The 18,517-nt window shown below is 40.1% G+C and overlaps 1 protein-coding gene across 8 annotated transcripts in view; it reads right to left on the bottom strand.

The window, feature by feature from the left end:
- Positions 1-18,517, bottom strand: part of lmo7a (LIM domain 7a) — a 56,459-nt gene that overhangs the window by 36,923 nt on the left and 1,019 nt on the right. For all 8 annotated transcript variants that reach the window (XM_078794997.1, XM_078794998.1, XM_078795000.1 and 5 more), the window contains exons 3-5: positions 8,989-9,059; positions 5,961-6,030; positions 214-320 (exon numbers count right to left, since the gene is read on the bottom strand). In XM_078794997.1, coding sequence (XP_078651123.1) covers positions 214-320; positions 5,961-6,030; positions 8,989-9,059 — 248 coding nt within the window. The remainder of the gene's footprint in view (positions 1-213; positions 321-5,960; positions 6,031-8,988; positions 9,060-18,517) is intronic.

The following is an 18,517-nucleotide window of genomic DNA, read 5'->3' on the forward strand; positions in this document are numbered from 1 at the left end:
TGCCGTGCATATGCCCTACCCCAAAATAGTGTAAATTGCTGAAGTAGAAGGACTTTGAAATCCTCCTAGACTTAGGTAATGAAGTCCAACATGCACATGTGCTCAACCCGACTGGTGTGTAACGACATTCAACGCCATTTCAAAGCTCAGCTTCATTCATAAAAAAAACTCTAAAAAGCATCAAAACGGCATCGAGCAGGAGACTACACTTACTTGACTGTAACTCTTGACGACAAGTCCTGGAGGTCTCCTGGGTGAAAGAGCTGGGCCTCCTTTAGTCCGAGCTTGAAGCAAGCTTTGAGGAAGACATTAATGTTGTCCTGAACGAAGAAGACAAGAAAGAGCACACAAAAAAAAGTAATCACTCAAGAATTCGCTGGCAAGGACGCAGCTTGCAACTCATTGCTTCCAAAGTTCATATCACAGGCAGGCAGGGAGGAGCATGTGTGTGTGTGTGTGTGTGTGTGTGTAAATAGAAGTGCATAACAAACACACACACATGCAGTTGTGTGGGTGTGTGACTGACAGCAGCTATGCTACCAGTGGGCGGGGCTAGAGTGTGACAAGTTTTTGATAGCACAACACCTGTGGCAGGGGCTTGGTCTTATTTTGAAGCTCGGTTGCTAGGAGACGTGAGGGGGACAGAAACTCTTGCCATGTGAGAGTGGAGGGATGTTCCATGTGCATCTACATTCAATCTGTGCAAAACGCAAGGCTGCATGACATCATGATGGTCTGGTCTAATTGCTGGGTTTGTTCTATATTTAAATCCCCAACATTTTCTCTTCTGTGGCTTACTAAGCCATTTTCTCTTTGTAATAACGCCAGTCCATCATTAATATGTACCATTAAAAGGAACAACGTTTTCAAATGGTATGGAATAGTCAACCCCCCCCCCCCATACATAGCTTGCACGCACAATCTAATTAAGTTTCCAACCTCGCCTTTCCTCATCTCACCTCCAGAATGTTGCCTGACAGAGCACCAAGCTCATGAAAAAAAGTGTGCAAAGAATGTCGGCGCTTTGATTCCAAGCATAGATAAAGTCATATAACATGCAAAAATAGGATTATCAATGTAAAATGCTGCAATATGTAAAAAAGGGTAAGGTTTCTAATAGTTGGGTGGCCTTTATTTGTAGGCATTTTCACTATAATATTACATTTGTTTGAAAATCCACTTAAGTAATTATTTTTTTCATTGAAGTAATATATATATATATACAAATAATATACATATATATGTATATCAAGGCCTCGCTTGGGCATCTCTGTGTGGAGTTTGCATGTTCTCCCTGTGCATGCTGGGTTTTCTCCGGGTACTCCGGTTTTTTCCCACATTCCAAAAACATGCTAGGTTAATTGGTGACTCTAAATTGTCCATAGGTATGAATGTGAGTGTGAATGGTTGTTTGTCTATATGTGCCCTGTGATTGGCTGGCGACCAGTCCAGGGTGTACCCCACCTCTCACCCGGAGACAGCTAGGATAGGCTCCAGCAATGACCCTTGTGAGGATAAGCCATATAGGAAATGAATGGATGGATAGTTCAAAAATGAATGATATACAGTACCAAAAACTGATAAACCATGCTGTACAGTATATTCTGATATATTATTATTATATAAAACATAACTGAGTTAGCTTAGCGGGTATAAAAGTATTTCTTTCTTTCTACCTTGAACATTGAAAACAACTTGTGTTGCCCCCTTGAGCAATCACTCATTATTAGTGACCGGTCAGTCTGTTTATCATTATAACCTTTGACCCCCGGCTACCTCAAGCATCCTGTGTCAGATATTCTTAGAAAATATTCACTGTAAAATGACTGTCAGTGACCTTTGAACCATGATGAAAGTGACTGAAAAGCAAAAAGAACTGAATTACTGTAGATTCTTTGACATTATCCGTCATTCTCATCACAAAAGCGAGATAACGCCGCCTTAGAAACTCTGACTTGTGCCAGGCTCGTAATCCGTCTAAATATGCCGTGTTCCTATCCGACAGCCTCTAATCCTTTTCCATGCATACTTCTCGCCTTCCATTCTTGCAGAAAGTTTAGAAAGATGTTGGTCGGATCCGTTACAAGCCGCTGGTCACATTGTGGTCAACTGTTTCTCTTTTTGGTCTAAGACGGGCACACATTGCAATTACCCTCCAACGACCTCGAGCTCGGAAAGTTAGAATGTCAGCCTGCATCACTCACATAGTGCACTAAATATTCTTGAAGGAAAACGACATGTGGTCATATGGCTATCATTGTTCCCATGGTTACATAAGTAATGACTAAAATGATGGTTGATATACATAGCATTATTGACAGTCTATTTAATGTTCATTCATTCATTCATTTTCTACTGCTTATCGCCAGCCAATCACAGGGCACATATAGACAAACAACCATTCACACTCACATTCATACCTATGGACAATTTGGAGTCGCCAATTAACCTAGCATGTTTTTGGAATGTGGGAGGAAACCGGAGTACCCGCAGAAAACCCACGCATGCACAGGGAGAACATGCAAATTCCAAGATGGCCGAGGGTGGAATCGAACTCAGGTCTTCTAGCTGTGAGTCCTGCATGCTAACCACTCGTGCAGCCGTATTTAATGTTCATTCATTCATTTTCTACCGTTTTTTCCTCACGAGGGTCGCGGGGGTGCTGGAGCCTATCCCAGCTGTCTTCAGGCGAGAGGCGGGGTACACCCTGGACTGGTCGCCAGCCAATCACAGGGCACATATAGACAAACAACCATTCACACTCCCCTTGTGAGGATAAGCGGTAGAAAATGAATGAATTAATGAATGGTTACTGGTTTTGCCAGCCATACATGGTATAATCATATCAATTATACAGCGTATAGAAATAAATAAATAGGAACATATATTATATAAATGTAATTATGGTGGTGTAATTATGGTGGTTTTTGACACTGGAATTCCAATTTCTATTTGCAACATTGCATCATTCACCTGTGGACACAATGATGAATCACAGTGGTATGGGTTGCCAAGGAAGGAAAAGCAAACAGCTCATTTACACGTTGATGACGCAGCATCAGCACCAACTGAGGGTTCAGTTTCTTGTTCATACATGCACTTGGAACCTTTGACGTTCACTTATCACTTGAGACAAGATGCATATTCATCTGGGGCTCCAATCACTAGCTGGATGGTAAAAGCAAGATCATCATCATCATCATCATTATGGTGGTACCAAGACCCAAGCACACAGCTCTGAGTCTTTATAACAACAACAGGCAGAGACATGTGCTGACTTGGGAAACGTTCCCAAAATGAAAACCAAAAGAATTCAGGGTCTGCAGCCAATGTTGCTAAATTTTCTGCAAAACCAGAGTTTTTTTTTTCTTTTGGTGTTCCCCTTTCCTTCCTGGAGGTTTTTTGTTCCGCTAACATTGCAGCCTGCTTGGACTTGGACAGCCTGCAGTACAATAACTTTCAAACAGTGATGATACATAAGCTTTTTTTTTATAATAGACAGTTTAAGGAGCTGTGTTTGCCCTCCAAAAAATCATTTTTAGTTTTTTAAGCTTTAATGTGTGAAATTATATTTGGACACACTTGCTTTTGCAGGGCTCCCCCTGCCGGCCATTAGAAGCAATGCAGTTTCAGGCACTGGCAATCAGACTTTGGTGCACTGTCATTAAAATATATGCACTATATGCATGAATTTGGTCTTATATATAATATAGTAAATGTATAGTATAATAAATAAGAGGTTAAAATGGGTCTTCACTTTGACTTAGGTGCTATTCTCTCTGTTTGTTTAGACGGCAACGTGGAATTAGCGTTCTAACTGATACCTATGGGCCATACTTATGAGCTTTCACTGTATATATATTTTTGTTACAGAATTTATGATTGCTCTGTATTTTTTAGGGTTTGTAACCAGAATTTTTGGAAAATACCAAAGCAGATCATTTTGATAAGCCGGTGTTTATGCAGCAGTATTACAAGAAAAAGACGACAAACAGACCTGATCATGTTATAATAATCAGGATAGTCCAGGTAATGCAATTGTTCATGTCATAATAGTCATAATGGTCATAATAGTCATAATAGTCAAAATGGTGGAGGTGATAGAACTGCTGTCAATTGATGTAATAATAGCTGCGATGGTGACGGCAATGCAACTGATGTCATAACAGTGACAATAGTTTACATCCCAATAGTGCAGGTAATGCAAATGTTCAAGTCACAATCGTCACAGTGTTGTCATACGAGTGATGTCATAATAGGGTATTGTAACTGATGTCAAAATAATCCAATATTTTTTTGTTAATTCAATAACAGTCATAACGGTGCATGTAATGCAAATGTTCACGTTATCATAGTCGAGATTGTGCAATTGTTCAGGTCATAATAGTCACAACGAAGAAGGTAATGCAATATTTCATGTAACAATAACCAAAATGGTGGAGGTAGTGCAATTATTAATTCAAAAGCCACTTTTCTACATCACAATAAGATTTCTGATGTATGGTTATATATTTTTCCTTAACGGTCCATAAAGTCAAATCGTACCATCTCTGGGGCGTTGGAATATTTACGACTTGTATGGAGCTTGTTGCTACTGCTTGCCAAACATGTCTGTTGTTACACAGTAAGGCTGAGCTCCACTGGGGAAGTCGGGGGCGAGATGATTGACGGGGGCCCGGGAGGGGGCGGAGTGGGGTGTCCATAATTCCACTAAGCAGCTGGACTCAAATACTCCCACGAGAGAACTTTGAAACAGCTACGTTGAAGATACTTCTGTTTCCCTGTGTGCAGTAACTAGGGTTGGGCATCAAGTATCGATGGGAACCAAGACAAACATTCCGATTCTCCTGGAATCCTTTTTTTTTAAGTCCAATTCCTATGTTTGGTGATTGACAACCAGAGAAAATGCCAGTATGACACCCACGAAGAAATAGTAGTAGAAGTGTGGATCATTTCAGCCATGGAGAGATTGCGACAGCTTTTCAAAAATAGAACGTGTCGTTTTTTTTAGTTTTTTTTTTGTTTTTGTTTTATTTCTACTAATTCTACTAATAACTACTAATATTGCTGTCTTCGGCCGAGAGGCGTGCTACACCCTGGACTGGTCGCCAGCCAATCACGGGGCACATATAGACAAACAACCATTCACACTCACATTCATACCTATGGACAATTTGGAGTCACCAATTAACCTAGCATGTTTTTGGAATGTGGGAGGAAACCGGAGTACCCGGAGAAAACCCACGCATGCACGGGGAGAACATGCAAACTTGGAATTGAACTCGGGTATCTGAGCTGCGAGGCCTGCGCGCTAACCACTCGACGACTGTGCAGCCCACCATTCATTCATTCATTTTCTACCGCTTTTTCCTCACAAGGGTTGCGGGGGTGCTGGAGCCTATCCCAGCTGTCTTCGGGCAAGAGGCGGGGTACACCCTGGACTGGTCGCCAGCCAATCACAGGGCACATATAGACAAACAACCATTCACACTCACATTCATACCTATGGACAATTTGGAGTCACCAATTAACCTAGCATGTTTTTTTTTTGGAATGTGGGAGGAAACCGGAGTACCCGGAGAAAACCCACGCATGCACGGGGAGAACATGCAAACTTGGAATTGAACTCGGGTCTCCGAGATGTGAGGCCTGCGCGCTAACCATTCATTCACTCATTCAAAAAAATCATAGAGACATTCAAACATTTCATTCAAGAATTTTAGTTAGCGCCCTTGTTAAAACCATGCAAATTTTTATGACCCTACTTCTGTAAAGAATTGGAATGGAGAACCGGAATCGATGCCCAAAGCTAGCAGTGACTACCACCAAAACGTCTGCCAAGCCACTAAGTTGATCGCCAAGATTGAGTATTACACACCCAAAGTCATCAGGAGATGATCCGACTTACAACAAAGTATCACAACTTTTCTTGTAAAGGCTAAAAAGACAGGGAGACTTACCAGCCCGGCGATGGGTGTTGGCAGTCTGTTGACCTTCTTCACCACACCAGGCTTGATCTTGTTGATCAGGCTAAAGCACACAGAATATAAAGAGCAGGTTAGATCCAGAACACTTTGAGAGTCTCATCTGTTTTTTTCCACGATGAATTACCAAAAAGCTGCACAAATACGTCCCCGCTGTGTGTTTACAGCGTCGTCTAATGGCGACCACCTGGCTTCGTTTTCACTACATGTGCAGTGCAGCATGGTGTAAACAAACCCTCCAACATGGCACGACTCCAACACTGATAATTCTCCTTTTCCTGTACAATTTGTTTATTATGTAACTCTAAGGCTAGCTTTTTATTCCGATACCATTGAGAGCTATTTTTATTTCTTCTGTGACGGCAAAGCAATTCCATTTCATTTTCTACCGCTTATCCTCACGACTGGTGGCCAGCCAATCACAGGGCACATATAGACAAACAACCATTCACACTCACATTCATACCTATGGACAATTTGGAGTCGCCAATTAACCTAGCATGTTTTTGGAATGTGGAAGGAAAGCGGAATACCCGGAACATGCTAACTCCACACAGAGATGGCCAAGGGTGGAATTGAACTCGGGTCTCCTAGCTGTGAGGCCTGTGTGCTAACCACTACCCACCGTACAGCCCAGGATAGGAAACAGAATACCAAAACTAACGTGGAAACTAAGTAAAACCAAAAGTCAAGTCTAAGCTGTCATGCGGAACATAACAAAGCGCGGGTTATGCAATGGGGGAGTAAGGCATAATCTAATATCACAACTCTGATAGAATCGTACACTTTTTGTATAACTTGTATTACATATTGCAGGATTTGTCATATTTTGTACAGTTTTTAATTTGTGAAGAAGTATGTTTTCATTGCACCACATTGGACAACCGATATCGGTAAGAAAGTCGATATTGGGCCTCTCGAGTTACCGTCATCCATCACTGGTACCCCGACATGCAAAGTTTTGTTTGACTTTTGAGACATATTCTTCAAATTTTTGGTCGAAATGAGGTTGTGTCATTGTTTTGATGTTGACTGTTGTGAGTGCATGTGAAGAATTCCAATGGAATTTAGGTTGAGGTTTGTCATGGGGCAAGCAAACAATAGAAAGCTGTTGTGATTCCATCAGATTACAAAAAGTGGAAGCCAGGCAGGAAACAATCGTGTGTGTGTGTGTGTGTGTGTGTGTGTGTGTCAGACTAAAAAGTCTTCCTTTTTGGCCTTTTGGAGATAATCTACAGCACAATGCAAGCAGACGTTTAGTTGTTTTTTGGGCGAAGGCGTTTTCCTCTCCATCCTTCAGCTGAGAAAATATAGATCTTTCATGGCGACTTTGAAGAATGTGTTATATCTCAAATCATTATTACAGCTTAGCTTATCATAAATCATTTAATAAGCATATTTTTAACAGAAAAGCTGCAATAGTATATTTTCTTAAAGTTTAAAATTTTCTTGTTACTTTTTTAGTTTACCTTTTTTGTTTACTTTTAAGTACGATCTCTGCAGCAGTAGTACTCCACAACTCTCCAGTCAGCTAAAGTCATTTTGTTTTTTTGCTCCAATCAATCAGGCAACAAAATCTTTAATAATCACTCATTTGCATATTCCTGTGCTGTAAATTAATATGCTATGACTCTCGTAGATTTTTCATACTGGGCTCAACAGTTCACATGAGACACTGTGGATCGGTATTGGATTCTGGAAGAACAAACCAGTATGTTGGTACATCCTTTCACTTTTGAATGTTCGGTTTTCTTCATTAACTGTTACAAAGTCATGATTTTCATTTGATGATTAAGCGGCATAGAAAATAGATGGATGGATGGTTCTGATTCTAACACTAACCCTAAGTAAGCAAACGGTTTCATCATTTTGAGTGAAGTAACAAGTGGTTAGCGCGCAGGCCACACAGCTAGGAGACCGAAGTTCGGTTCCACACCATGTATGCGTGGGTTTTCCCACATTCCAAAAACATGCTAGGTTAATTGGTGACTGATTGATTGTTCATAGGTATGAATGTGAGTGTGAATGGTTGTTTGTCTATATGTGCCCTGTGATTGGCTGGCGACCAGTCCAGGGTGTACCCCACCTCTCGCCTGAAGACAGCTGGGATAGGCTCCAGCACCCCCATGACCCTCATGAGGATAAGCGGTAGAAAATGAATGAATAAATTAATTCCGCCAGTAAACTGCCACTGCGATGACCCCGCAAGCAGTTGTTATATTTCCCATTTACTTGAATTGGTCACAGGTCCGTAATGAGCCATCATTAGTTCCAGATCCAGACCGAGGTCCGCTATTTGTTGATAGCTGCCCTATGACAACTGGCGTAACCCTCTTTGGGAACCTGGGACATAGATGACCTTTGACTACAGCTTTAGCAGTAGCAGAGCACCCCTGACATATAGAGCTGTTTTTTCAGGACTCGTCAGGGATCTCTAGATCTTTGACTAGTGTCTTTGCAGTAGGATCTTATAAACAGCAGGTTGAGAATCTTTGGCTAGCATTTTTGCAGCAGGTCCTGATAAAACACGAGCGCTCTGCCACTGCAAATACAAATACAAATGAAAGAGCTTTGATAAAGGTCTTGAGCTCTCAAAGGATCTTTGGCAAGCGTTTGTGCACATGATGAGAGTACTTTTCTGGTTCTACATGTCAAAACCGCTGGTCACAAATGTTCTATATGAAAGGTTGATCTTTTGACTATAGTTTTTTTTGCAGAAGTTCCCGGAAAACTCTAGTCAAAAGATCCTCGATCTGACAGACAGTTTGGTAGGTTCTCCTGCCAATGAGCTAGCAAAGATCCTCTTCCTGAGTCGTAAAGAATAAATGAAGCCACAGTGGTGCCGCCTGGAAGCAGACGCTCTCTTGATGGGAAGCGAAACAACAGGGGAAGCAGCAGGGGGTCCGCCTGGGAAACATCAGTCACACTTGACACCACAGAGCAGACCCCATAAGAGGAGCGTGAATAAGAAACGAGGTGATGGGAGTAAAAACAGCGTACTTACTCACACAACAGAACTCCATTCTCCAGAGCTGATCGGAAGTCTTTGCCCTTAAATGTTTTCTTGGTTACCGCCTGGAGAGAAAAAAAACATGAGTGAGAAGAGGAGGGACTTGGAGAAGAAAGGTAGGATGTGGAGAACAGTGGGAGAGGAAGTGAGAGGTATTTCCTCTTTGGAGGAGCGTTCAGGTGCTCCTCAGGGTGATTTCGGTACAAGTAAAACAGAGCCAGTTCTTCCCAAGCTAATGCAAGCATCTGGAATGGTGGATGCAGGTAGTGTGCGTCATCGATTTTCCATGATTACGCAACACAACATGGAGGATGGCATGCCGTGGAACAAGCAGCAGTGGGGCATCTTTTCCTCAAGTCCATCAAGAACGACTACCCCCCTAACTACCTATTTAGCTGTATAGGTTTTTAGAATCTGGACCATCTTAGAAAGTGGAGCATCAACACACATAAATGCACCAGGCTCAAAAATCGTAGACCTGGAGATGAAGGTCCAGATGTAAGTCCTCCGGGAGAACAAGAGGAAGTACCATAATGTGATCAAGCTGGCCCGGACGCTGGCCTCTCAGCTGTTGCAGGTCATGCAGTCGCAGAGGCAAGCTTGGCGACGCCTTCGCCGACCTCAATCTGAAGTCACCGTACAACGCTACACTCTATATATATATATATATATATATAACTATAAATATTCTTAATTCGTTAATATTGCATCCTGCTTTGCAGATATTCACTTAACGCAGTCAGGTCTGGACCTAAGTAACTATGATAAAGGAGGGACGATTGCTTTCATGTTACATGACAACTTTTTTTATTGCATTATTATGACATTTACATTAAATTAGTCTTAAAAGGGAGTGCTGCTAAAAAGGGAAATTATTTTTTTTTCTTATCTAATTCATCGAATAATTGAAATAATATATGCTTATATTTTATTTTTATTTTTATTTTTATTTTTATTTTTATTTTTATTTTTATTTTTATTTTTATTTTTATTTTTATTTTTATTTTTATTTTTATTTTTATTTTTATTATTGTTAGTTGCAGCCCGAATAGTTTAACAGTACATATTTTATTTTATTCATGTAACATGTGTTTCTTATAATATTGCAATTTTATTCACATAACTGTTCTTGTAGTATGACCTTTTTTTCTCATAAAAATAAACATTTTAATTTAATCAACTTCTCTTTAATACTTTGCCTTTATTTGCAAAATACAGCCTTTTTGTTGTACTATCGTGACATTCTCATACAGTGACCAATTTTATCTCACTTTTACGACTCATAAATAACAGTGCAATTTTGTTCATGGAATATTACAGTTTTTTTTCTCTATATATTGCTATTTCATTCATGTTAAAGCATTTTTTTCTAGTGTTATTATATTATCTCTCTACCATTATGAATTTTAGTGTTAGTGGTTGTTTGTTTATATGCATTGACTCTGCCTCCTGCTCAAAAGTCAGCTGGGATAGGCTCCAGCACACCCCTGTGACACTAGTGAGGACAACCGGCATAGAAAATAGATAGATGGATGACTATATTATCATAAAATGACACATTTTATCATACTTTAATAACTTATTCGTGCTACAACTTTATTTGTATTTTATTCATCATTATTTAGTTACAATTATTCTTAACTTTTTCCTTGTATATTATGAGATTATTCTCATACCATGACAAAATTAACCTCATAATATTCTCATAGTCATAATATTATGTCTTCATTCATTTATTTGTCATTATACTGAAACTACCACCAATAATAATAATGCTAATAGTAATAATAATAATAAAGTACAGTAAAGTCTCGTTATATCGATATCGGTTATAACGAATTACTACTTATTACGATACTATTTTCATTTCCCGGCAAATTTCTAGTCTTTTATGATATAATTAGTTCCGTTAGTACGATATCCGGTTATTATGATAATCCGGTTACTACGATGCCCTTTTCATCTCCTGCCAGCCAATTTGGTCTGCTTATATCGATACAAAAGCAGCTTAAATCAATCTTTGCTTAAGGATTTCAATACCAAAAAAGAACACGGCGAACGACTGCTTCCAGTCAACTTTATTTTTCACACTTTCGCCGTGTTCTTTTTTGGTATTGAAATCCTTAAGCAAAGATTGATTTAAGCTGCTCTACATTGTTCTATACTATAGAACAATGTCGAGCGCATTATTGCCCACTTTTAATGCAGTTCGGCGCAGGATCGGATATATGGATAGTCCGGTTATATCGGTATTTTTTCCGACTCCTGAGAATATCGATATAACGAGACTTTACTGTATGTTGTTAAATAAAAAACATGCCGGTGTTGTGAACTGTACGTGTATTTTGGCTCAATGTGTACCTACGGGCTAAGTTCCCACATGAAACATAGTACTATGATTTTTGTCACTTTTTTTTTTCACAAACGTGAATGTTTCAACATTCCTGGGTTCCACTCCATTCTCCAAAGCAAAGCAAATAAGGCAGTAAACTGACACTGCTTGGCTGAGGAAGGACGACAGTGTGGTTGCCATTGTCATCATATTTTAGGACGACTTCATATAACAGCCACTGTGGGACGGGTTTATTTTTTTATGACATGACAGGAAGTCCAAGAGATGAACTATTAAAAGAAAAAGTTGAGGTTTTTGGAGGATGGACAGGAGTTTACTTTGCATTTATGAAGGTAGGGCAGGTGGCGTTAACAAATTTACAAACAAACATTTCAAACGAGTTGAACAAGTTGTCCAGGCCACATGGGTTGGCTTGGTGTACTATATATGGCTTTTGTGTCTCAAAGGAAGGTAAAATAAGCACCAAAAAGTGGTGCTGCTACACCTCCGAACACACCTACTGTAACCTGAGTCCACTTCAGATAAGCATCATTCATAGGTAGGCTACTGATGGGAATGGGGAGTGATAAAACGTTCCTGACCAATACTCACTTTGCATCATTTTGACATAAGCAAAGAGTGAAGACACAAAACACGCACAAAATACAAAGATAAACGCAGCAATCAAAACTGCCAGTGTGTGTGAGTGGGCGTGCCTGTGTAGGCAAAGGAAAACCTGCCCTCTGTTGTTGACTTGGAGCAGGGACAGGATGGGCTTCTCAAAAGACAACAACAAATAATAATTATCACCCAAAAAATTATTTAACGAGAATAAAATATTTTTTACAGGAGTAAAGTCAGAATATTATATAATAATAATATTATAAATATTTTCATCATTTTTCATCATTAATTAAATTTAATTAATTAGGAGTAAAGTCATAATATTACAAGTATAAACTTTTTCAGCATTAATTAATTAAATTAGTTAATTAATTTAATCATTAATTCTAAGAACAAAAATGCCCTTATTTACATGGCCAAACTGTAATACTGTTGGAGTATTGCAAAAAAAATTAATAAATATTTATTTATTTAAATTATTACTGTATTTACATATCATATAGATGATATATCCCCCCAAAAATCCTATACATTATACAATAGTACAACTTTATTTTCCTGTACTAAATAATAAAATAAAATAAAATAAAATAAAATAAAATAAAATAAAATAAAATAAAATAAAATAAAATAAAATAAAATAAAATAAAATAAAATAAAATAAAATAAAATAAAATAAAATAAAATAATTAAATTAGGAAAGCAGGAAGTGAACAAATGTACCAGATGGAGGGTTGGATTTAACAAGCTTTGCTTCTTCCTACTCCTTTTGAACCGTGAAGTAAAATAAAATAAAATAAAAATTCAAAATTAAAACCTTAAACTATATTAGGAAAGCAGGAAGTGAACAAATGTACCAGATGGAGGCTTCTTCCTACTCCTTTTGAACCGTGAACTGATTATGTGATGCACTCAATTGTAATCTGATGCATGTTCAAATGAAATAAAACCATTACCATTACAATTTTTTTTCCATGCAATGTCACAGCCTTACTGGCATTGCCTAATGAAGTGTAGTGAAGGGGTTACTAGGCTACAGAGGAGGGCATGACTCAGCCAATCGCCACTATTGTGCTCTCTAATTGTCATCATTAGAGCCGTTTAGCATCCAATCTGATTTGGCTCCTTGTGTGACAACACTCGACTGCAGCATCGCCGCGCTGCTCGGATTAAACAGTTGAGAATTAAAAGCAGGAGCAGAGGCTTTGAAATCCTTGGTGCAAAACCGGCCGACACCGCCAACTCCCCTCAAGAATGTACCGCTGAATGAGTCTCGTGACAGCTTTCCACAGCCGCATACCCATTTCAAGATAAAGATGGGCTTTGCAGGAGCTCTTCAGGTAGCAGAAAGTATTGTGAACTCACATAGCTAACAATAATGTCGCTTTTCTATAGCATGGTAGCCTAAGCTAACTTGCTAAGCTAACATTGCATTTCCATTGGCAAGTACTATATCAAGTACTGGTGCTCCATTTGAAGCAACACGCTAACATTATCCTACCTTGCTGCAATTTCCTACTCTATAGTCTCCACTTTGCTGCAGAACTCCAGTTCTCGCTGCCCTCAACCTCCTCTTGGATAAGATTGGAGGACACGCGCTACAGTTAGCTTACCCTCTTGTGCCTCATCTACTATACAGTACTCCACGATTGCCTCATTTGTTGCCTGCGCTCTGATAAAATTTGTCAAAATTCTTTTCAATTATTCTACTCCACCTGAAGTAAACATTCATTCATTCATTTTCTACCGCTTTTTCCTCACAAGGGTCGCGAGGGTGCTGGAGCCTATCCCAGCTGTCTTCGGGCGAGAGGCGGGGTACACCCTGGACTGGTCGCCAGCCAATCACAGGACACATATAGACAAACAACCATTCACACTCACATTCATACCTATGGACAATTTGGAGTCACCAATTAACCTAGCATGTTTTTGGAATGTGGGAGGAAACCGGAGTACCCGGAGAAAACCCACGCATGCACGGGGAGAACATGCAAACTCCACACAGAGATGCCCGAGGGTGGGAATTGAACCCTTGTCTGAAGTGATCAATACAATTTAATTTGTCTTTCCACTAGATGTCACTATCTTATCCACCACACTGGGCATTGTCTTGTCCATTCTAGCTGCAGTGAGCCGCTAATGCTATCTTGGCTGAACACAAATAATGGCAGGAACTGAGTCCGTGACCACAGCTAATGTTTATTCATGCGGACTGCTGAGGCGAATCAGTATTCAAGGTTTGTGTGGGTGCATAAACACCCCCCCCCATTCCCTTCCACTGATTGTTCCCAAAAATCCTTTGTTCTTCTGAGTCATGGTTCATCAGGGTCCAACTAGGACATTATCCAAATATTTCAGTGCCCTATCTCCAAAATAAAAGGCGTGACACTGCTGCATCGAGCATCATCGAGCATCATCTCGTGCAAATTGCTCCCCATCAACATCCTGAACGCAGGCTAATGACTGGCGCGTATAAAAAAAAAACAATACAGCTTCGCAGGTCAAACGAGGCAATTGGTTGGAAGCTACACATTTCACATAGAGGCGCCAGGAGAACAGATCCAAAAGGGGCGGGGGGGTGGTTGTTTTTGGTGGACAACACTAAAGGGGCTGCTTCGCTCGAATGACAGAAAACATACTTTTACTGATCCCCAGTGTGTTCTAGCCAACAGTGCACATTGACTGCTTGAGATGATTCCCACTACCACAATGCATTTGCAGGTGAAAGGAATGTTATTTCTGCCTTTTAATGACTATAATCTGCCAATATATGCAAATATACTGAGATTACGACATATATCAACATATCTCGGAAAGCTGTAACTTCATTCATTCATTCATTTTCTACCGCTTATCCTCACGAGGGTCGTGGGGGTGCTGGAGCCTATCCCAGCTGTTTTTGGGCAAGAGGCGGGGTACACCCTGGACTGGTCGCCAGCCAATCACAGGGCACATATAGACAAACAACCATTCACACTCACATTCATACCTATGGACAATTTGGAGTCGCCAATTAACCTAGCATGTTTTTGGAATGTGGGAGGAAACCGGAGTACCCGGAGAAAAACCCACGCATGCACGAGGAGAACATGCAAACTCCACACAGAGATGGCTGAGGGTGGAATTGAACCCTGGTCCTCCTAGCTGTGAGGTCTGTGCGCTAACCACTAGACCGCCGTGCCGCCCCGGAAAGCTGTAACTTAACAGTAATAATGCAACACAACAACAAGCTTAACTAATATAAGCTAAATCATATCCATTACAATTATGCCACATTTGACACTGGAACAGACTATTTCCATGATTTCCTATAGGAACCCAACACAGGAGCCAACAGTCACTTGGATTTGCTATCAGGTATCACAAAAGCAAGTTCATTCTTCAAGTAAAAGACCAGAGTATTATGTTACCTTTGATTGGGCCGCTTTGTTCCACTGGATGCCAGCCAGACAAAGTGAACCTTTCTTAGCATCCACACATATAAACACAAGGGGCAGTCACATCAAACCTCAGACTAGATTATACCTTTCACTTGTTCAACCTTCAATCATCTTAGCGGTTACCTAAAACCTATTCAGGGAAATAATGTTAGTATTCTGGTCAGCAACTTTACAGTACAGAGACAAAAATTGTTACTGGTGATGACCACAAAGACGTGACAGAAGATTGTGACACTGTGGGGATTTTGCATTTCAGGATTCACAATTTAGAAAACTGGAGGTAGCAAAGATGAGGATGCTGAGGTTCTCATTGGGAGTGACCAAGATGGATAGGATCAGGAATGAATACATCAGAGGGATATTACATGTTAGAGACCTTAGAGATAAAGTCAGAGAGGCCAGACTGAGATGGTTCGGACATGTGCAGAGGAGAGATAGTGAATATATTGGTAGAAGGATGCTGCCAGGTAGAGGAAAACCAAAGATGGATGTAGTGAAGGAGGACATGAGGGTAGTTGATGTGAGAGAGTCAGATTTGGAAGACAGGGTTGGATGGAGAAGATTGATTTGCTGTGGCGAACCCTGAAGGGAAAAGCCCAAAGAGAAGAAGAAGAATATTGCTCCAAGTTTCCAGTGAAACAGCAGAGCTGAACTGACATTTTTTTATTGGATTCGGATGAATTCCAACCAGCAACAAGCGACCACATAAACATGGGAAAAATAAATTACAGTAATTCTTTGTTGCTGCTGAGCCTGCCTTATAACTAAAGTTGAATTTGATTGTTGAATCTATTAAAGGATTAACAAATCTTGTGGTCTATTCGGTATTTCAACAGGTACACAACAATAAGAATGCTATATAAGCAGTTTCAGTTGTTCTTTGTTAAATGACAGCGCCAACTAGTGGCCTGGCATGCATATGACATCATTTTTTTTTCCTTTATTTGGGCAAATACGCATATCAATCAAAATATAACTTTCCATTATTTACATTGGTATTCAACTATCTGATCCCAAGCCCAAAAAGAGTAGGCTGAAGCAAAAGCTTATAAATGCCTACCCCGTTTTGCAAGATATAATCATGTTCATGCCACTGTCTTGTTTTCCCCTGTTATTATTATCATTGTAATATTATTATTATTATCATTATCATTATTTTTATAATCTTTATCATTATTACCATTATTATAATCATCATTAATATTACCATTTTCATCATTATAGTTAACAATTTTTGATTTTTTTTTAAAAATTATTTAATTTTCCAGACTTCATTGCTTCTTGTAGAGTGCTGTATCATTTCATCTGTTATTTTCTGAAATCAGCAGTCTTTGTGTGTCAATTTATTAGCCCACTTTTTTGTGACATTTACATATTTTATGGATTGCATGTGTCTAATCTTATGCATTAAAAAACAAGAACTTGAGACTGTGTCTGGACAGGTGACCAACCCAAATATCAGTATCTTCTTGTTAAACCAAACAAATTTACAGCCTGCCTATTGTATAAAAAATTCCCTTAAACACTCATTCCTGACACTCCCACTTTACATAATACACCAGTCAGGATGCAGCTCCAGGGGGCTCATGGCCGCTAATGCAGGAATGTGTCCATGTGACAAGCTGCAGAGCGTTCAGAATGACTTTTTAACACCGCCACCATCACTACCAACAACAGCAGCATGTCTTTAACACTCCAACCTCTGTTTCAAGTCCTGTGAAGCCCAGCGCAGTTAATCATTCAGCAGCCAGCGGACCCAAAAGGCTCTCTCTGATGGGAGGGAACCTTAACATTAAAACCAAAAGCCTACAGGCTTTGTGGCCTCTACCTGTCTGAGCTGGTCCTTACGGAATCTTGGTGCCCTAAGCCTTAGTGGACAAGCAGGGTGGCTACAATGGGCCAGTGTATGCGACACTGATGTCACAATGAAAGCATTCAGATCCCACCGCCCCTCAGGAAATTGGAACAATATTTGTTTAGTAACAAGCTGTGCAGAAGAATACGGGTGATGAGGAAGCATCTCTTCACCCACTGGACTGAACGCATCAGTCCTAATGAGACTGAGGGCAGAGTTAGTTCGAATAGTAGAAACTGCGGAGTATAATACTGCAGCAACAGGGTAAGCTAATGTTAGTGAGTGTTTATTTTGTACATTAGAAGTTGTGTATCCGCCAATGTTACTGAGCCAATCAGCAACCAGCTGTGCTTCGTCAAACCCAGATACTATAAATAGTAGGAGTGCCACAAGATCAAAATGTGATTTCTTGTGAAGAGGGCAGCCAGAAGCCAATCAGACTGTAAACTATGACAACGCCACTATGAATAATTGCATGATTGGAACCAAACATTAAGTACTTTACATAAACCTTGCAATCTAACCTACTTTGGTGTGCCCAGTGTCAACAAGTGACATGTAACTGGTAAAGGTAAAAACTGTATTTAGAACCTCAAACAGATTCATTCATTCATTTTCTACCGCTTATTCTCAGGGGGTGCTGGAGCCTATCCCACCTGTCTTTGGGCGAGAGGCGGGGTACACACTGGACTGGTCGCCAGCCAATCACAGGGCACATATAGACAAACAACCATTCACACTCACATTTGGAGCGGCCAATTAACCTAGCATGTTTTTGGAATGTGGGAGGAAACCGGAGAAAACCCACACGTGCACGGGGAGAACATGCAAACTCCACTGGCCGAGAGTGGGATTGAACTCGGGTCTCCTTGCTGTGAGGTCTGCGCGTTAACCACTCATCCACCGTGCAGCTCAAACAGGTTCAAATATTCCATTTATTGTTGTTTAGTCCTACTTCAGGCAAATTCACTTATGCTATTATCGGCTTGAAGACCAGACTCAATCACCCAGTAAGGTTTATGTTGATTTAGGAGAATGGTAAATGGTCTTACAACCAGCAACTTCTCACCTCCAAGGCACTCAAATGTTAGCACATTTACATACAGATGACGCAGTATCTTGCCCAAGGACATTTCCACTGTATTTGATGCCTTTTGTGTGTTCTGTGCACAGTGAAAGTGAACCAATTACTTTTTTTTATATCCCATTATTATAATATTTACATATTTAATGTTAATTTATACAATATACAGACATATGTGGATGTTTATA

Source organism: Doryrhamphus excisus, linkage group LG12 (assembly GCF_037039965.1).
Source record: "Doryrhamphus excisus strain RoL-2023G ecotype Guam linkage group LG12, RoL_Dexc_Guam_v1.1, whole genome shotgun sequence".
Classification (NCBI taxonomy): Eukaryota; Metazoa; Chordata; class Actinopteri; order Syngnathiformes; family Syngnathidae; genus Doryrhamphus; species Doryrhamphus excisus.